The following is a 21,776-nucleotide window of genomic DNA, read 5'->3' as shown; positions in this document are numbered from 1 at the left end:
TCACCAGGCACCTGGAACAGATGGTCTTTGTTGTCCTGGCAACAAGAGAATCAGGAGCGCTGCAGTTTCCAAAGGACTTCTTTGCTGTTACACAGCTATTGTTAGGTGGATAGCAGTCTCTGCTAGTTTAGCAGAGACTGCTATGTCCATATGCACTTAGGTCACAAGTACATATGGACATCAAACACAGTGCAACAAATGCTTCAGAAATGATCAGGAGTACAGCAGCAATGAAACAGATTCAAAAGGGTTTAATACAGAATAAAAGCATATAAACATTTTTTTTGTATTTTCAGTAACAAAGTAAGTAATCTATCTCCACTACCAAAACTGTATGAAGGTGCAGTCCCCGATCCGGAAATTCTGGTAGGGGGCAGATTAAGCCTCTTTCAGGAGGCTTGGTTTCAGTCTATTCCAGATCCCTGGGTTCGGAATATTGTTTCGCAGGGATATCAAATAGGATTCAGAACAAGGCCAAGCTTTTTTTCAGTCGGTCTCAGATCTGGAAGATATGGGACTGATTGTTCCAGTTCCTTTGCAGGATTTTATTAAATTGTTTCAAAGAAGGAAGGTACTTTCAGACCAGTTCTAGATCTATAAAGGCTTTGTAAGGATTCCAACTTTCAGAATGTAAACTATCCTGACTATTCTGACTTTTTGTTCAGCAAGGTCAGTTTATGCCCACAATAGATTTAAACAATGCTTACCTTCATGTTCCTATTCACATAGATCTTTTTCAGTTTCAGTCTTTTTCAGTTTCTGAGATTTGCTTTTCTGGACAGACATTTTCAGTTTGTTGCTCTTCCACTTGGTCTGGCTATAGCTCCAAGAATATTTACAAAGGTTCTGTGTGCCCTTTTGTGTGTGATCAGGTCTCAGGGTATTGCAGTGTTTCCATACCTGGACAACATCTTGGTTCAAGCTCCATTTTTTCCTTTAGAAGTTTCTCACACCAACCAACCCTTTGTTGTTGTTTTTTCTTGAATAGCATGGTTGGAGGATCAATTTTCCAAAGAGTTCTTTGTTTCCTCAGACAAAGGTAACTTTCTTGGGTTTGCAAATAGATTCCATGAGTCTTTCTCTAACAGAGCAGATAAGGTTGAAATTGGTGTCAGCTTGTCTGAACCTCCAGTCTCTTTTATTTCCTTCAGTGGCTGTATTTATGGAAGTTTTAGGTCTCATGATTGCAGCCTCAGATGCAATTCCATTTGCTTAATTTCACATGAGGCCTCTTCAGCTTTGTATGCTGTGTCAATGGTACAGGGATTATACTTAGCTATTTCAAAGGATATTTTTGAATCCCAGTACACGTCAGTTTCTAACTTGGTGGCAGGATCATCAGTTTATTATTTAGAGGGCTTCCTTTTCTCATCCTACCTGGACTGTGATCACTACAGATGTAAGTCTTTCAGGTTGGGTAGCTGTTTGGGGGTGTCTAACAGCATAGGGAGTTTGGGATCCTTGGGAGGCGAGGTTACCAATCAATGTTCTAGAACTCTGTGCAATTTTCAGGGCCCTTCACATTTGGCCTCTGTTGAAAAGGGAGTCTCAACTCCATTTTCAAACAATGTCACAGCAGTAGCTTATATCAACCATCATAGGGGAACTCATAGTTCCCTGGTAATGATGGAGGTGTCTCAGATTCTCTCCTCCACGGGGGTAATAAATGAAGATAAACACAGACTCATTCTGGCCACAGCACTACAGGGCAGTAATCCCTCACCATCTGAACCTAAATGAGGGAAATTTACCCATGGTGTTCTCTGGATTGGAGAAATTAAGATACAAAGAGACAAACCTTTGGTGGGATATTTGAATTTCTTGATTTGTACATCAAAGAGGGCAAAGTACCCTGAGGTTTGAGGATGAAAAAATATCCCTCCTTTGCCCTTCATAAACCTGAGTTTATGGAGGAGTGGAATAACACTCTAACTTGATGTTCCACAACCTTCATGAACCAAGACACAAGAAACAAGAGAGAGATGATATTCTAATGGACATTAATGGTATTATGGATTCAATTAAATCATTTGAAGGAACTAATAAATAGGACTATAAATTAGAGCTATCCATCAGTAAATTGGACATTGACTTATCCAGTAGAGAAGTGTCAAAATATAATCGTGATATTAGACTATGATCTAAATATAGTTTATTCTTGGCAACAACACAGACCCACTATGGGTAATAGATATAAGAATAAGAATGGTTCAGCTAAGTCTAAACAAAAGAGCTATAGACGTCAGAAACAAAGCAACAAAAAAGCAACAAAAAAAGTAATGTTTTCAAGCATCTACACAGATTCAGAATCAGCCATGTCCACACCCATACACTCATTGGAGTCCCTGGCACCTGTGTATAATGCTTCAAACACAGAAACTAATGTATGGGAGACCACATCTGCCAGGCCAACACTAGCCACATTAATTAATATACCACAACAGACCAGCACTCCTAAGGAAACTAACCCTGCACATAGATACCCCAGCATTAAGACGAAAAAGAAAAAGATGGGGTCATTAATCTTTCCAGTATTACACTAACCCCAGCACAAATTACTTTTCTCAATAAGGGCCTCACTTTTGCACCGAGTACAAATTTTTATATTTTTAGCACTATGATTGATATTAACCGATTAGTACGTAAGTTCACTTTAGGAAAACACTTCTCAGGCTCAGAACACAACACACCTTCCCAAATCCCTACTACACTACTAAGCAGCAATAAAGTTGGATTACTTTTTAAAGACCAATGTGACTTCAAGTATCCAATTTCATTACAAGATGAAGCTGTATGTCTAACCTCATTAGTTCATGATTTTTCCTATAAAGATCACTCTTATTTTTGTCCTGCTCAAGCCAGACGTACTAGCATCGAACTATATCAAGAAGCAGTACAGAGACCTTTTATCTCTTAATGACACTTTGACACAGTCTTAATATAGAGCTAAACATAATTTTTCCCACCAAGAGAGGTTAGCACTAAGACAGATAGAAGACAATCAAGAGATTGTGGTCACTCAAGCGGATAAAGGTGGGGCGGTAGTAATTTCTCCAACATAGGTGTGTCCGGTCCACGGCGTCATCCTTACTTGTGGGATATTCTCTTCCCCAACAGGAAATGGCAAAGAGCCCAGCAAAGCTGGTCACATGATCCCTCCTAGGCTCCGCCTACCCCAGTCATTCTCTTTGCCGTTGTACAGGCAACATCTCCACGGAGATGGCTTAGAGTTTTTTAGTGTTTAACTGTAGTTTTTATTATTCAATCAAGAGTTTGTTATTTTGAAATAGTGCTGGTATGTACTATTTACTCAGAAACAGAAAAGAGATGAAGATTTCTGTTTGTATGAGGAAAATGATTTTAGCAACCGTCACTAAAATCCATGGCTGTTCCACACAGGACTGTTGAGAGCAATTAACTTCAGTTGGGGGAACAGTGTGCAGTCTCTTGCTGCTTGAGGTATGACACATTCTAACAAGACGATGTAATGCTGGAAGCTGTCATTTTCCCTATGGGATCCGGTAAGCCATGTTTATTACGATCGTAAATAAGGGCTTCACAAGGGCTTATTAAGACTGTAGACTTTTTCTGGGCTAAATCGATTCATTATTAACACATATTTAGCCTTGAGGAATCATTTTATCTGGGTATTTTGATATAATAATATCGGCAGGCACTGTATTAGACACCTTATTCCTTAGGGGCTTTCCCAAAGCATAAGCAGAGCCTCATTTTCGCGCCGGTGTGGCGCACTTGTTTTTGAGAGGCATGGCATGCAGTCGCATGTGAGAGGAGCTCTGATACTTAGAAAAGACTTTCTGAAGGCGTCATTTGGTATCGTATTCCCCTTTGGGCTTGGTTGGGTCTCAGCAAAGCAGATACCAGGGACTGTAGAGGGGTTAAAGTTTAAAACGGTTCCGTTACTTTAAGGGTTAAAGCTTCCAAATTTGGTGTGCAATACTTTTAAGGCTTTAAGACACTGTGGTGAAAATTTGGTGAATTTTGAACAATTCCTTCATGTTATTTCGCAATTGCAGTAATAAAGTGTGTTCAGTTTAAAATTTAAAGTGACAGTAACGGTTTTATTTTAAAACGTTTTTTGTACTTTGTTATCAAGTTTATGCCTGTTTAACATGTCTGAACTACCAGATAGACTGTGTTCTGAATGTGGGGAAGCCAGAATTCCTATTCATTTAAATAAATGTGATTTATGTGATAATGACAATGATGCCCAAGATGATTCCTCAAGTGAGGGGAGTAAGCATGGTACTGCATCATTCCCTCCTTCGTCTACACGAGTCTTGCCCACTCAGGAGGCCCCTAGTACATCTAGCGCGCCAATACTCCTTACTATGCAACAATTAACGGCTGTAATGGATAATTCTGTCAAAAACATTTTAGCCAAAATGAACACTTATCAGCGTAAGCGCGGCTGCTCTGTTTTAGATACTGAAGAGCATGACGACGCTGATATTAATATTTCTGAAGGGCCCCTAACCCAGTCTGATGGGGCCAGGGAGGTTTTGTCTGAGGGAGAAATTACTGATTCAGGGAACATTTCTCAACAGGCTGAACCTGATGTGATTGCATTTAAATTTAAGTTGGAACATCTCTGCATTCTGCTTAAGGAGGTATTATCCACTCTGGATGATTGTGACAAGTTGGTCATCCCAGAGAAACTATGTAAAATGGACAAGTTCCTAGAGGTGCCGGGGCTCCCAGAAGCTTTTCCTATACCCAAGCGGGTGGAGGACATTGTTAATAAAGAATGGGAAAGGCCCGGTATTCCTTTCGTCCCTCCCCCCATATTTAAAAAATTGTTTCCTATGGTCGACCCCAGAAAGGACTTATGGCAGACAGTCCCCAAGGTCGAGGGAGCGGTTTCCACTTTAAACAAACGCACCACTATACCCATAGAGGATAGTTGTGCTTTCAAGATCCTATGGATAAAAAATTGGAAGGTTTGCTTAAAAAGATGTTTGTTCAGCAAGGTTACCTTCTACAACCAATTTCATGCATTGTCCCTGTCGCTACAGCCGCATGTTTCTGGTTCGATGATCTGATAAAGGCGGTCGATAGTGATTCTCCTCCTTTTGAGGAGATTATGGACAGAATCAATGCTCTCAAATTGGCGAATTCTTCCACCCTAGACGCCACTTTGCAATTGGCTAGGTTAGCGGCTAAGAATTCTGGGTTTGCTATTGTGGCGCGCAGAGCGCTTTGGTTGAAATCTTGGTCGGCTGATGCGTCTTCCAAGAACAAGCTACTTAACATTCCTTTCAAGGGGAAAACGCTGTTTGGCCCTGACTTGAAAGAGATTATCTCGGATATCACTGGGGGTAAGGGCCACGCCCTTCCTCAGGATCGGCCTTTCAAGGCAAAAAATAAACCTAATTTTCGTCCCTTTCGTAGAAACGGACCAGCCCAAGGTGCTACGTCCTCTAAGCAAGAGGGTAATACTTCTCAAGCCAAGCCAGCTTGGAGACCAATGCAAGGCTGGAACAAGGGAAAGCAGGCCAAGAAACCTGCCACTGCTACCAAGACAGCATGAAATGTTGGCCCCCGATCCGGGACCGGATCTGGTGGGGGGCAGACTCTCTCTCTTCGCTCAGGCTTGGGCAAGAGATGTTCTGGATCCTTGGGCGCTAGAAATAGTCTCCCAAGGTTATCTTCTGGAATTCAAGGGACTTCCCCCAAGGGGGAGGTTCCACAGGTCTCAGTTGTCTTCAGACCACATAAAAAGACGGGCATTCTTACATTGTGTAGAAGACCTGTTAAAAATGGGAGTGATTCATCCTGTTCCATTAAGAGAACAAGGGATGGGGTTCTACTCCAATCTGTTCATAGTTCCCAAAAAAGAGGGAACGTTCAGACCAATCTTAGATCTCAAGATCTTAAACAAGTTTCTCAAGGTTCCATCGTTCAAGATGGAAACCATTCGAACTATTCTTCCTTCCATCCAGGAAGGTCAATTCATGACCACGGTGGATTTAAAGGATGCGTATCTACATATTCCTATCCACAAGGAACTTCATCGGTTCCTAAGGTTCGCATTCCTGGACAAACATTACCAGTTCGTGGCGCTTCCTTTCGGATTAGCCACTGCTCCAAGGATTTTCACAAAGGTACTAGGGTCCCTTCTAGCTGTGCTAAGACCAAGGGGCATTGCTGTAGTACCTTACTTGGACGACATTCTGATTCAAGCGTCGTCCCTTCCTCAAGCAAAGGCTCACACGGACATTGTCCTGGCCTTTCTCAGATCTCACGGATGGAAAGTGAACGTGGAAAAGAGTTCTCTATCCCCGTCAACAAGGGTTCCCTTCTTGGGAACAATAATAGACTCCTTAGAAATGAGGATTTTTCTGACAGAGGCCAGAAAAACAAAACTTCTAGACTCTTGTCGGATACTTCATTCCGTTCCTCTTCCTTCCATAGCTCAGTGCATGGAAGTGATCGGGTTGATGGTAGCGGCAATGGACATAGTTCCTTTTGCGCGCATTCATCTAAGACCATTACAACTGTGCATGCTCAGTCAGTGGAATGGGGACTATACAGACTTGTCTCCGAAGATACAAGTAAATCAGAGGACCAGAGACTCACTCCGTTGGTGGCTGTCCCTGGACAACCTGTCACAAGGGATGACATTCCGCAGACCAGAGTGGGTCATTGTCACGACCGATGCCAGTCTGTTGGGCTGGGGCGCGGTCTGGGGATCCCTGAAAGCTCAGGGTCTTTGGTCTCGGGAAGAATCTCTTCTACCGATAAATATTCTGGAACTGAGAGCGATATTCAATGCTCTCAAGGCTTGGCCTCAGCTAGCGAGGGCCAAGTTCATACGGTTTCAATCAGACAACATGACAACTGTTGCGTACATCAACCATCAGGGGGGAACAAGGAGTTCCCTAGCGATGGAAGAAGTGACCAAAATCATTCTATGGGCGGAGTCTCACTCCTGCCACCTGTCTGCTATCCACATCCCAGGAGTGGAAAATTGGGAAGCGGATTTTCTGAGTCGTCAGACATTGCATCCGGGGGAGTGGGAACTCCATCCGGAAATCTTTGCCCTAGTCACTCAGCTGTGGGGCATTCCAGACATGGATCTGATGGCCTCTCGTCAGAACTTCAAAGTTCCTTGCTACGGGTCCAGATCCAGGGATCCCAAGGCGGCTCTAGTGGATGCACTAGTAGCACCTTGGACCGTCAAACTAGCTTATGTGTTCCCGCCGTTTCCTCTCATCCCCAGGCTGGTAGCCAGGATCAATCAGGAGAGGGCGTCGGTGATCTTGATAGCTCCTGCGTGGCCACGCAGGACTTGGTATGCAGATCTGGTGAATATGTCATCGGCTCCACCTTGGAAGCTACCTTTGAGACGAGACCTTCTTGTTCAGGGTCCGTTCGAACATCCGAATCTGGTTTCACTCCAGCTGACTGCTTGGAGATTGAACGCTTGATTTTATCGAAGCGAGGGTTCTCAGATTTACCACAAAATTTGGAAAAAATATATCTGTTGGTGTGAATCTAAAGGATTCCCTTGGGACAAGGTTAAGATTCCTAGGATTCTATCCTTCCTTCAAGAAGGATTGGAAAAAGGATTATCTGCAAGTTCCCTGAAGGGACAGATTTCTGCCTTGTCGGTGTTACTTCACAAAAAACTGGCTGCTGTGCCAGATGTTCAAGCCTTTGTTCAGGCTCTGGTTAGAATTAAGCCTGTTTACAAACCTTTGACTCCTCCTTGGAGTCTCAATTTAGTTCTTTCAGTTCTTCAGGGGGTTCCGTTTGAACCCTTGCATTCCGTTGATATTAAGTTATTATCTTGGAAAGTTTTGTTTTTAGTTGCAATTTCTTCTGCCAGAAGAGTTTCAGAATTATCTGCTCTGCAGTGTTCTCCTCCTTATCTGGTGTTCCATGCAGATAAGGTGGTTTTACGTACTAAACCTGGTTTTCTTCCAAAAGTTGTTTCTAACAAAAACATTAACCAGGAGATTATCGTACCTTCTCTGTGTCCGAAACCAGTTTCAAAGAAGGAACGTTTGTTGCACAATTTGGATGTTGTTCGCGCTCTAAAATTCTATTTAGATGCTACAAAGGATTTTAGACAAACATCTTCCTTGTTTGTTGTTTATTCCGGTAAAAGGAGAGGTCAAAAAGCAACTTCTACCTCTCTTTCTTTTTGGATTAAAAGCATCATCAGATTGGCTTACGAGACTGCCGGACGGCAGCCTCCCGAAAGAATCACAGCTCATTCCACTAGGGCTGTGGCTTCCACATGGGCCTTCAAGAACGAGGCTTCTGTTGATCAGATATTTAGGGCAGCGACTTGGTCTTCACTGCACACTTTTACCAAATTTTACAAGTTTGATACTTTTGCTTCTTCTGAGGCTATTTTTGGGAGAAAGGTTTTGCAAGCCGTGGTGCCTTCCATTTAGGTGACCTGATTTGCTCCCTCCCTTCATCCGTGTCCTAAAGCTTTGGTATTGGTTCCCACAAGTAAGGATGACGCCGTGGACTGGACACACCTATGTTGGAGAAAACAGAATTTATGTTTACCTGATAAATTACTTTCTCCAACGGTGTGTCCGGTCCACGGCCCGCCCTGGTTTTTTTAATCAGGTCTGATAATTTATTTTCTTTAACTACAGTCACCACGGTACCATATGGTTTCTCCTATGCAAATATTCCTCCTTAACGTCGGTCGAATGACTGGGGTAGGCGGAGCCTAGGAGGGATCATGTGACCAGCTTTGCTGGGCTCTTTGCCATTTCCTGTTGGGGAAGAGAATATCCCACAAGTAAGGATGACGCCGTGGACCGGACACACCGTTGGAGAAAGTAATTTATCAGGTAAACATAAATTCTGTTTTTAAACAAAGCTGACTACCTGACTGAAGCCACCTCCCAATTGAGTGACCATATTGTCTACAGGAAACTTAGCTTTGACCCTACATTGACATTTAAAAGAGAGTTATAGTCTTTCTTGGACACGGCCATAGAAGATGGTCACCTCACTAAGGAGGTGGCAAACTATCTATTGATAGATGATCCTTTGATACCCACTTTCAGGGTTGTGCCCAAGATTCACAAAACTCTCCAGAAACCACCCGGGAGACCCATAGTGGCCAGTATGGGGTCTCTCTGTGAGAGGTTGGGAGCCTGGCTAGACTCAGCCCTTCATCCGATTGTTATGTCCCTTCCTGGTTGCTCATCTTTTACAACAGCTAGAGAATGTCAACTGGCACCCTGATTTTTTGTGGCTTGCTATTGATGTGACAGCGCTATATTCAAGCATCCCTCACAACAGGGGTCTTGAAGCAATGGGCCACATGATTAAGAGATTTACATCCTATTCAGAAGTCTATATCAACTTCTTGGTTTCTACAGCAAGATTCCTATTAACTCACAACTACTTTGTCTTTGGGTGGGAATTCTATCTGCCAAGATTTGGGACAACCATGGGGGCTAAATATACCCCGGCATACGCCAATCTATACATGGGCTGGTTAGAGCTCAACTGCATCTTTGCGGATGACTTCCCCTTCAGAGACAATGTAGTTATATATGGTAGATCAGTGATTTTCAACCTTTTTTTGCCACGGCACATTTGTTTACATTAAAAAAATCCTGCGGCACACCACCATCCCAAAATTTTAGAAAATCGCACATTGTAGCCTAATACAGTATATATATATATATATATATATATATATATATATATATATATATATATATGTGAACAATTTATTCAATTCAAATCAATTAAGCTTTATTAGCATGACAGTCACTACAACTGTATTGCCAAAGCTAGAGGAACAATAATAACAATCAAAATATCACTGAGAACAACAACCTGCATCAACAACAAAACAGCAACAATTGCAAAAAACAAAAATGAACAATGAAGAAAAAATTAGTTATTACAAAAATACAGTAAAGTGGTACACCAAAGTGAACAAAAACAATAGTGTGTAGGATAAGCATAAATATGGGGCCCACAAAAGAGCATCAGGACTTGGCAATCAGGCAATGATGAGAGTAAACTGAAAAATTACAAAAGTTAAGCCTGGAGGGCAAATGGCATAAAATGCATATGATGGTAAACAGAAAGGTCTCACCCAGTTAAAGCAGATGTCTTCTTCGCTATACTGGAACAATATAATTAATATCCAGGGCAATTCTCCCTGAGCTTGAGAATCCAGGAAGGGGAGGTAAGTGGATCTGTAAAACTGCGACTGTCGGAGTGTGTAGGCCGCAATTGATCAAAACACCTCCGAAGACATAGAAAGAAAATGGCGGCCGCTCTCGCCACTTTGGCCAACTCTCCTCTATTCTTCAACGCGACTAAAATTTCGGACTCCGGTAAGTAACACGTACCTCCTGGCCAGTTACCCCGTTTGGAAGCTTGGGAACAAGTGAATGTAGGCTCCTAGGCCTCAGAGTAGGCCACAGTGATATGTGAGCTGTCAACCCCTGGCACTAACAGACCTCCGCAACGGGGGGGGGGGGGGGGGAAGGACTGCTGCTGTTTGCTTGACCTCCGGAGCGGAGCCCCGACCCTCTGGAGTGTTGTATATATTTTTATTAGATCTCTCAGTAGTCCTCATGGCTATCATTGCAGATAGCAGATGCCTTCAAATACATGCACCGCCACCCAAATGCGCACTGGCTTGACGAGTTTTCTCTTACTCAGATCTCCTTGATAGGAACTTTTGTAATGGAGCTGAGGCGAGTGAAATCTCTGTAGCGGAGAGAGTCCCTGCGTGTCCATATGAGTGCGTAGGGTAGCACCGGCTTCTGTTCCACTACTCAAGAGTGCGCTTAAGCAAGAAGGGACCAATTCACGGCGGCACACCTGACAATCTCTCACGGCACACTAGTTGAAAATCACTGTTAGAGATATAGATGACCTGATCATTATCTGGGATTCAGCTAGGTCACACACGGTAGAATCACTAGTAGATTATTTGAACAATAATGACCTCAACCTCAGAATTACATATATTGCAGAAAAACTTTTAAAATTAACAACAGAATTGATTGCACTAGTGACCATGCAGTGTACCGCATGCCAGCAATGCTCCCATCAATATGTGGGCATTACGTCTCGTCCACTAAAAGACAGAATTAGGGTGCATTTGCTGTCATTAGATGAAGACACACCGAAGACCCCTGTGGCTAAGAATTTTCGTTCTCTTGGCACCCGAGTAAAACATCTCTTCTCATTTGTGGGTATAGAATATATTAAAAGGGATATTAGAAGAGGAGACAGAATAGCAAAACTTCTCAGGAAAGAAGTATTTTGGATCTTCACTTTACGAACCAAATTCCCTAAGAGCATTAATAAGAGATACAATTTAGATTTATTTAGACTGATTTTCTCTATTTAACAATTGCCCCTAGAGTCCTATCTCCTTCCCTCCTCTTTTACATATCCATATACTTTTTCCTTATTGACTTTCCCCTTTAGGTTCAGTGAGTTCACTTAAAGGGACAGTCAAGTCCAAAAAAAAACTTTCATGATTTAAATAGGGCATGCAATTTTAAACAACTTCCCAATTTACTTTTATCACCAATTTTGCTTTGTTTTCTTGGTATTCTTAGTTGAAAGCTAAACCTAGGAGGTTCATATGCTAATTTCTTAAACCTTGAAGACTGCCTCTAATCTGAATACATTTTGACCACTAGAGGGCATTAGTTCACACGTTTCATATAGATAACATTGAGCTCATGCACGTAAAGTGACCTAGGAGTGAGCACTGATTGGCTAAACTGCATGTCTGTCAAAAGAACTGAAATAAGAGGGCAGTCAGCAGAGGCTTAGATACAAGATAATTACAGAGGTAAAACATGTATTATTATAACTGTGTTGGATATGCAAAACTGGGGAATGGGTAATAAAGGGATTATCTTTCTTTTTAAACAACAAAAATTCTGGTGTTGACTGTCCCTTTAAGATAAGTGTCCCCTGTTCTTCGTAATGAATTTTATTCATTATTTTCTTATTCTTATTATCATGTATCGCCCCTTTTCTTCTTTCATATTAGTTCCATTTTTGTCCTTTTGAATCTTTATCATATTCCTTTTATAAACTGTTATTTTAGTTATGCCCCATATTTATTATTATTTTAATAACTTGTTTTACTGACCATATGAGGTCCCACCTTACTAGCTGTATGCAACATATTTCTATATCTGTGCTAAACACTGCTAACTTAAATCAGTTGGTTCCTCTAATTTATTTTGTCTATTTTTTATCATTACTAATTCCTATACCTCTATACAATACATATAACGCCTTTGATATAGATCAATGAGCTTATTCTTAGCGCATCCTGTATCCAACATCTTTATTTCATGTTTCCTTTAACATTATCATTATGATTGTTCTTTTCCTTAGCACTAGATCATCATATTATGTCACCACAGTAAGTTGACTAAGATATATATTTGTGTTTATTTTGTTAACATTCAAAAGTTACTCAACCTTTTTATCACGTTTGTTTTACCAATCATGTTTGTGGTTCACCTGAATGCATGTTTTTATTGGCTGATGCACTGTTTATAAGTGTATACCTGGTGGACACCTGAATGTCTCTGATGAAGCGCATTTGAGCATGCGTGAAACGCGTCAGACGTTTGTACCTGTCCTGTTCACAGCAATGTGCTTCACTTGCAAGCTTGAATAAACCACCTTTGGTTATTGATTCTGGGAGTCCTCGTCTTTGTTTGCTTCAATATATATATTTATATGTTTATTTTTTATTATTTTGTATTTTATTTATTAGGTGGCCAGCAACAAAGTTGCAGGCAAACCTATTGTTATTGTCAGGATTATTATTATTATTCCGCCACTTTTTCTATTGCCCATAAATTTTGAATTGCTAAAGCAAAGCTCTTGAAATCAGGTATGCTGGTACAGCCTATTGCTCTGCTACATCTCATGCAATATTGAACTCATAGGTCATAAGGTTAGGCAGCCATATTGTTTTTTGCGACAAATTTCGAGAAACACTTAATAATCTTTATCTCTGGAACTGCTTATGTTACAACTTTGAAACTTGCTGTGCTCAGTGCTGCTATGAACTAGATTTGCCATTGCTTAACAGATGTGCCTTAGTCACATGATGTAGCAGCCATCTTGCATTATGCGAAAATCTTTAAACATCTTCTTCTCTTAAACCGCTTAGTGCAATAAAGTGCAATTTTGCACATATGCTCCTTGCAAGGTCCTCTACCAAGTTTGTTCAAATGAGATTTTTCCATAATCAACATGGCTGCTGTGAGACATTAACCTTTTTATCGACATTTAATTGCGTAAATTTGCACTTTATAAATTAGTTTTACAATATTTAACAATATTACAGTGTAATAGACACATCATTACACATAGTCATAACACTCAAAGACAATATTGCAGTTAAAATTCGCACTGCGCAGTCGCCTTCGTGAAATAAAGCATTTGCAAATTTTCATGAAATTTCTGCAAACTGTAGAGGTCTATGGTGAGCATTAGTGTGTGCAATATGAAAACCATACATTACACAGTGTGGCAGTCATTTTGTTTCTTATGCACTGTTTTTAAAAACTACAAAAATCTTCTTCTTCGAAACCGCTTATGAGACAGACGTGGAACTTGGTTTTTAGAGTTATCTTATGACCAATATTCAGATTTGTTCAAGAGAAGTCAATTGGTCATGTGGTTTATAATAAAACAAAAACCGTTTGACAAAACTGCTTTATTTTTGCCATGGTTATTGACATCTATGGTGAGCACTATTGTGCGTAATATGGAGGCTGTATCTCTTATGATCAGGTGGCCATCTTGGTTTACGCGAAAATATTGAAAGTCTATTTCTCTGCTTATGTAAGCACTGTAAAAATTTGCTGTATAATCTTATATGGTTACCTAGATTAAAAATTGCTCATTAGGAGAGATTCAGTCATATGATGCGACAGCAATATTGGTTTTATGTTTATCGTAATTATTTGTAATTCAATTGCTCACAAAACACAAATTACTATGCTAAACTCTTGAAATCCAGTATGTTGGTACAGCCTAAACAATGCTACATCTCATGCAACGTTGAACTCATAGGTCATATGGTTAGGCAGCCATTTTGTTTTTTGTGACAAATTTCGAGAAACGCTTTAAAATCTTCAGCTCTGGAACTGCTTATGTTACAACTTTGAAACTTGCTGTGCTCAGTGCTGCTATGACCTAGATTTGCCATTGTTCAACGGAAGTGCCTTGGTCACATGATGTAGCAGCCATCTTGAATTTTGCGAAAATCTTTAAACATCTTCTCTTAAACCACTTAGTGCAATAAAGCAGAATTTTGCACATATACTCCTTGCAAAGTCCTCTACCAAGTTTGTTCAAACTGCGATTTTTCTATAATCAACATGGCTGCCGTGAGACATTAACCTTTTCGTCGACATTTAATTGCGTACATTTGCACTTTATGCATTAGTTTTACAATATTTAACAATATTACAGTGTAATAGACACATGTTTACACATACTCATAACCCTCAAAGACAATATTGCAGTTAAAATTCACACTGCGCAGTTGCCTTTGTGAGATAAAACATTTGCAAATTTTCATAAAACTTCAAATTGTAGAGGCCTATGAGCATTAGTATGTGCAATTTGAAAGCCATACATTGCATAGCTTGGCGGCCATTTTGTTTCGTATGAGCTGTTTTTAAAAACTACAAAATTTTTCTTCTCCGAAACCGCTTATGACACAGGCATAAAATTTGGTTTATAAAGTTATCTTATGATCAATATTCAGATTTGTTCAAGAGAAGTCAATCGGTCTTGTGGTTTGGCAGTCATTTTGAATTGTTCAAAAACGCTTAACCATATTTTTAAATTAATAATAAAACAAAAAAACATTTGACAAAAATGCTTTATTTTTGCCATGTTTATTAACATCTATGGTGAGCACTATTGTGCATAATATAGAGCAGTATTTTTCAACCAGTGTGCCGTGGCACACTAGTGTGCCGTGAGAGATCCTCAGGTGTGCCACGGCAGACTGACAACAGTGTGACATATTTTTTAAACTTTGCTTGTTTTTTACTCCCAGTGCAGGGGTAGTTTGTAGGAGGCATGGCATAACAGCACAATACATACAGTATGTGTGTGTTTGTGTGTATGTGTATATATGTCTGATGTATTAGGTTACAATGTGTGATTTTTTTTTAAATTTTGGGATGGTGGTGTGCCACAGGATTTTTTAATGTAAAAAAGTGTGCCACGGCAAAAAAAAGGTTAAAAATCACTGATATAGAGGCTCTATATCACATGATTTGGCAGCCATCTTGTTTTGCATGAAAATTTCAAAAATCTATTTTCTCCACAACCACTTATGTTAGAACTGTGAAACTTGCTGTATTAGCTTATATTGTGACCTAGAGTCACAGTTGTTCATGTTGAAGGAATTGGTCACAAGCTGTGGCAGCCATATTGGTTTACTCGAATATTTCGACAATGTGTTTTCTTTCCAATTGCTTATGTTAAATCTGTGAAATATGCTGTATAACCATTTATTGTGACCTAAAATTACATCTGTTCATGTTGAAAGTATTGGTCATATGGTATGGCAGCCATCTTGTAAAACGCCAAAAAAATCAAAAACGTGTTTACTTTGCAACCGCTTATGTTAAAGCTGTGAAATATACTGTATAACTATATATTGTCACCTAGAGTTACATATGTTCGTGTTGAAAGTATTAGTCATATGCTGTGGCAGCCATCTTGAAAAACGCAAAAATGTAAAAAATGTGTGTTTTTTACCAACTGCATGTGTTAGAACTGTAAAAACTTGCTTTATAGTGTGACTTTGCTGCCTGTATGCCATTGCAAAGGCAATGTGCTTGGCCACCTCTATTGCTGCTTGCAGCTATATTTTATATTTATTTTTTATTGGGGGTGTGGATTTAATTTCTAACAGAAACAAAATGTTTTTACTTGTGGACTCCACAGCTTAGGTATTAGTTCCCAAGAGTAAAAGATTGTGGACTCTCAACACCTTTATGAAAGAAAACATAATTTATGCTTACCTGACAAATTCATTTCTTTCATGGTGTTGAGAATCCACAAGACCCCACCCTTGTGTTTTTCTAGGGTTAACTTTTTCTTCAGGACTTCTTTTTTTCCCTTCTCATTTAATGGCTCTTATTCCTTTTTCACACCTCTCTTGAGTAGCTATACGTTATACTGAGGTATGTATGAGGTGGTAGAGGTTTTATAGAGCTTTTGGGGTTTGAGAATATTTGCCTCCTAGTGGTAGAGAAAAGTAATTCCCAATATAATATGGAATTATAGAAAAGTTATTTATATGATATGATGCAGGTGGTATAAATATGTACAAAGAATATCTTTAGCAACTATTCCTAGATTTGTGTAGTTGACTGTAGTTTTGTAAAGTTTTTTTTAATTGAACAGTCATAAACCATGTCCTCTGTATTCTGTACAGACTAATATAACTGAAACGACCACTTTTTATTACAGATGGCTATGCAACCAAATTCAAGCTTGAAACAAGTGAAGTCGTGTGCGGGTTTTATGGAGCTCAATAAAATTTCTCCGTCCTTGTGCTTAGACCAGCGTAAGTGATCGTCTTATAAAAACTCATTTGCTACTTCTGTTGATACTCATTTTTTCAGACTTAGAAATTCATAACAGAGTTATTCTATTTTTTTCTTTTATTCACTCATTCAATTTTTTGAGGGGGGGTCTGGGTTTTCCAACTTTCCTTCTGTATTCAAACAGAAGATTTGCAGAAATAGCTGCAAATGCACAAAAAGTTTTTAATGTATTACTGTGTCAATTTGTTTTATGTTCAACATGTTAGCCCAAAACTAGTTACTGAATACTGTGTTTTCTTCTGTTAAGTGTGATCAGTCCACGGGTCATCATTACTTCTGGGATATTACTCCTCCCCAACAGGAAGTGCAAGAGGATTCACCCAGCAGAGCTGCATATAGCTCCTCCCCTCTACGTCACTCCCAGTCATTCTCTTGCACCCAACGACTAGATAGGATGTGTGAGAGGACTATGGTGATTATACTTAGTTTTATCTTCAATCAAGAGTTTGTTATTTTAAAATAGCACCGGAGTGTGTTATTATCTCTCTGGCAGAGTTTGAAGAAGAATCTACCAGAGTTTTTGTTATGATTTTAGCCGGAGTAGTTAAGATCATATTGCTGTTTCTCGGCCATCTGAGGAGAGGTAAACTTCAGATCAGGGGACAGCGGGCAGATGAATCTGCATAGAGGTATGTAGCAGTTTTTATTTTCTGATAATGGAATTGATGAGAAAATCCTGCCATACCGATATAATGTCATGTATGTATACTTTACACTTCAGTATTCTGGGGAATGGTACTTCACTAGAATTACACTGTAAGAAATACATAAAGCTGTTTAATAACTAGAGATTATGTTTAACGTTTTTGCTGGAATGTAAAATCGTTTTCATTTACTGAGGTACTGAGTGAATAAATGTTTGGGCACTATTTTTCCACTTGGCAGTTGCTTAATCTGTTTTCTGACAGTTTCTGTTCTCCCTCACTGCTGTGTGTGAGGGGGAGGGGCCGTTTTTTGGCGCTTTTACTACGCATCAAATATTTCAGTCAGCAACTCATTGTATTCCCTGCATGATCCGGTTCATCTCTACAGAGCTCAGGGGTCTTCAAAACTTATTTTGAGGGAGGTAATTTCTCTCAGCAGAGCTGTGAGAATTGTAGTTTGACTGAGATAAAAAACGTTTATTCTGTAATTTGTTTCCTGCTTTCAGAATTTGTTATCTTTGCTAATGGGATTAAACCTTTGCTAAAGTTGTGTTGTTTACAAGGATTGAGGCTATAACTGTTTCAATTTATTAATTTTCAACTGTCATAGATCTTCTGTGCTTCTTAAAGGCACAGTACGTTTTAATATTATTCTAATTGAATTGTATTTCCAAGTTGCAAGTTTATTTGCTAGTGTGTTAAACATGTCTGATTCAGAGGATGATACCTGTGTCATTTGTTGCAATGCCAAAGTGGAGCCCAATAGAAATTTATGTACTAACTGTATTGATGCTACTTTAAATAAAAGTCAATCTGTACAAATTGAACAAATTTCACCAAACAACAAGGGGAGAGTTATGCCGACTAACTCGCCTCACGTGTCAGTACCTACATCTCCCGCTCAGAGGGAGGTGCGTGATATTGTAGCGCCGAGTACATCTGGGCGGCCATTACAAATCACATTACAGGATATGGCTACTGTTATGACTGAGGTTTTGGCTAAATTACCAGAACTAAGAGGTAAGCGTGATCACTCTGGGGTGAGAACAGAGTGCGCTGATAATATTAGGGCCATGTCAGACACTGCGTCACAGGTGGCAGAACATGAGGACGGAGAACTTCATTCTGTGGGTGACGGTTCTGATCCAAACAGACTGGATTCAGATATTTCAAATTTTAAATTTAAACTGGAAAACCTCCGTGTATTACTAGGGGAGGTGTTAGCGGCTCTGAATGATTGTAACACAGTTGCAATACCAGAGAAAATGTGTAGGTTGGATAAATATTTTGCGGTACCGACGAGTACTGAGGTTTTTCCTATACCTAAGAGACTTACTGAAATTGTTACTAAGGAGTGGGATAGACCCGGTGTGCCGTTCTCACCCCCTCCGATATTTAGAAAAATGTTTCCAATAGACGCCACCACAAGGGACTTATGGCAAACGGTCCCTAAGGTGGAGGGAGCAGTTTCTACCTTAGCTAAGCGTACCACTATCCCGGTGGAGGATAGCTGTGCTTTTTCAGATCCAATGGATAAAAAGTTAGAGGGTTACCTTAAGAAAATGTTTGTTCAACAAGGTTTTATATTGCAACCCCTTGCATGCATTGCGCCGATCACGGCTGCAGCGGCATTCTGGATTGAGTCTCTGGAAGAGAACATTGGTTCAGCTACTCTGGACGACATTACGGACAGGCTTAGAGTCCTTAAACTAGCTAATTCATTCATTTCGGAGGCCGTAGTACATCTTACTAAACTTACGGCGAAGAATTCAGGATTCGCCATTCAGGCACGCAGGGCGCTGTGGCTAAAATCCTGGTCAGCTGATGTTACTTCTAAGTCTAAATTGCTTAATATACCTTTCAAAGGGCAGACCTTATTCGGGCCCGGGTTGAAAGAGATTATCGCTGACATTACAGGAGGTAAAGGCCATGCCCTGCCTCAGGACAAAGCCAAAGTTAAGGCTAAACAGTCTAATTTTCGTTCCTTTCGTAATTTCAAAGCAGGAGCAGCATCAACTTCCTCTGCACCAAAACAGGAAGGAGCTGTTGCTCGCTACAGACAAGGCTGGAAACCTAACCAGTCCTGGAACAAGGGCAAGCAGGCCAGGAAACCTGCTGCTGCCCCTAAAACAGCATGAATTGAGGGCCCCCGATCCGGGATCGGATCTAGTGGGGGGCAGACTTTCTCTCTTCGCCCAGGCTTGGGCAAGAGATGTCCAGGATCTCTGGGCACTAGAGATAATATCTCAGGGATACCTTCTGGACTTCAAATACTCTCCTCCAAGAGAGAGATTTCATCTGTCAAGATTGTCAACAATCCAGACAAAGAAAGAGGCGTTTCTACGCTGCGTACAAGAGCTCTTGTTAATGGGAGTAATCCATCCAGTTCCACGATCGGAACAGGGACAGGGGTTTTACTCAAATCTGTTTGTGGTTCCCAAAAAAGAGGGAACTTTCAGACCAATCCTGGACTTAAAGATCCTAAACAAATTCCTAAGAGTTCCTTCGTTCAAGATGGAGACTATTCGGACAATTTTACCTATGATCCAAGAGGGTCAGTACATGACCACTGTAGATTTAAAAGATGCTTACCTTCACATACCGATTCACAAAGATCATTATCGGTACCTAAGGTTTGCCTTCCTAGACAGGCATTACCAGTTTGTGGCTCTTCCATTCGGATTGGCTACAGCTCTAAGAATCTTCACAAAGGTTCTGGGTGCTCTTCTGGCGGTACTAAGACCGCGGGGAATCTCGGTAGCTCCATACCTAGACGACATTCTGATACAAGCTTCAAGCTTTCAAACTGCCAAGTCTCATACAGAGTTAGTGCTGGCATTTCTAAGGTCACATGGATGGAAGGTGAACGAAAAGAAAAGTTCACTCGTTCCACTCACAAGAGTTCCCTTCCTGGGGACTCTTATAGATTCTGTAGAAATGAAGATTTACCTGACAGAGGACAGGCTAACAAGACTTCAAAGTGCTTGCCGCACCCTACATTCCATTCAACACCCGTCAGTGGCTCAATGCATGGAGGTAATCGGCTTAATGGTAGCGGCAATGGACATAGTACCCTTTGCACGCTTACACCTCAGACCACTGCAACTGTGCATGCTAAGTCAGTGGAATGGGGATTACTCAGACTTATCCCCTTCTCTGAATCTGGATCAAGAGACCAGAAATTCTCTTCTATGGTGGCTTTCTCGGCCACATCTGTCCAGGGGGATGCCATTCAGCAGACCAGACTGGACAATTGTAACAACAGACGCCAGCCTTCTAGGTTGGGGTGCCGTCTGGAATTCTCTGAAGGCTCAGGGACAATGGAGTCAGGAGGAGAGTCTCCTGCCAATAAACATTCTGGAATTGAGAGCAGTTCTCAATGCCCTCCTGGCTTGGCCCCAGTTGACAACTCGGGGGTTCATCAGGTTTCAGTCGGACAACATCACGACTGTAGCTTACATCAACCATCAGGGAGGGACAAGAAGCTCCCTAGCTATGATGGAAGTATCAAAGATAATTCTCTGGGCAGAGTCTCACTCTTGCCACCTGTCAGCAATCCACATCCCGGGAGTGGAGAACTGGGAGGCGGATTTCTTAAGTCGTCAGACTTTTCATCCGGGGGAGTGGGAACTTCATCCGGAGGTCTTTGCCCAAATTCTGCGACGTTGGGGCAAACCAGAGATAGATCTCATGGCGTCTCGACAGAACGCCAAGCTTCCTCGTTACGGGTCCAGATCCAGGGATCCAGGAGCAGTCCTGATAGATGCTCTGACAGCACCTTGGGACTTCAGGATGGCTTACGTGTTTCCACCCTTCCCGTTGCTTCCTCGATTGATTGCCAGAATCAAACAAGAGAGAGCATCAGTGATTCTAATAGCACCTGCGTGGCCACGCAGGACTTGGTATGCAGACCTGGTGGACATGTCATCCTGTCCACCTTGGTCTCTACCTCTGAAACAGGACCTTCTGATACAGGGTCCCTTCAAACATCAAAATCTAACTTCTCTGAAGCTGACTGCTTGGAAATTGAACGCTTGATTTTATCAAGACGTGGGTTTTCTGAGTCAGTTATTGATACCTTAATACAGGCTAGGAAACCTGTTACCAGAAAGATTTACCATAAGATATGGCGTAAATACCTATATTGGTGTGAATCCAAAGGTTACTCTTGGAGTAAGGTTAGGATTCCTAGGATATTGTCTTTTCTACAAGAAGGTTTAGAAAAGGGTTTATCTGCTAGTTCATTAAAGGGACAGATCTCAGCTCTGTCCATTCTGTTACACAAACGTCTGTCAGAAGTTCCTGACGTCCAGGCTTTTTGTCAGGCTTTGACCAGGATTAAGCCTGTGTTTAAAACGGTTGCTCCACCATGGAGTTTAAACCTTGTTCTTAATGTTTTACAGGGCGTTCCGTTTGAACCCCTTCATTCCATTGATATAAAGTTGTTATCTTGGAAAGTTCTATTTTTAATGGCTATTTCCTC

General features: G+C 40.9%; 1 protein-coding gene across 1 annotated transcript in view; it reads left to right on the top strand.

Moving 5' to 3' along the window:
* The window catches only part of TRPM7 (transient receptor potential cation channel subfamily M member 7), a 626,812-nt gene that overhangs the window by 489,131 nt on the left and 115,905 nt on the right, over positions 1–21,776 (top strand). The window contains exon 28 of the mRNA XM_053717440.1: positions 16,513–16,609. Coding sequence (XP_053573415.1) covers positions 16,513–16,609 — 97 coding nt within the window. The remainder of the gene's footprint in view (positions 1–16,512; positions 16,610–21,776) is intronic.

This window comes from Bombina bombina, chromosome 6 (genome assembly GCF_027579735.1).
Source record: "Bombina bombina isolate aBomBom1 chromosome 6, aBomBom1.pri, whole genome shotgun sequence".
Classification (NCBI taxonomy): domain Eukaryota; kingdom Metazoa; phylum Chordata; class Amphibia; order Anura; family Bombinatoridae; genus Bombina; species Bombina bombina.
This window is presented reverse-complemented; position numbering and strand designations above follow the sequence as displayed.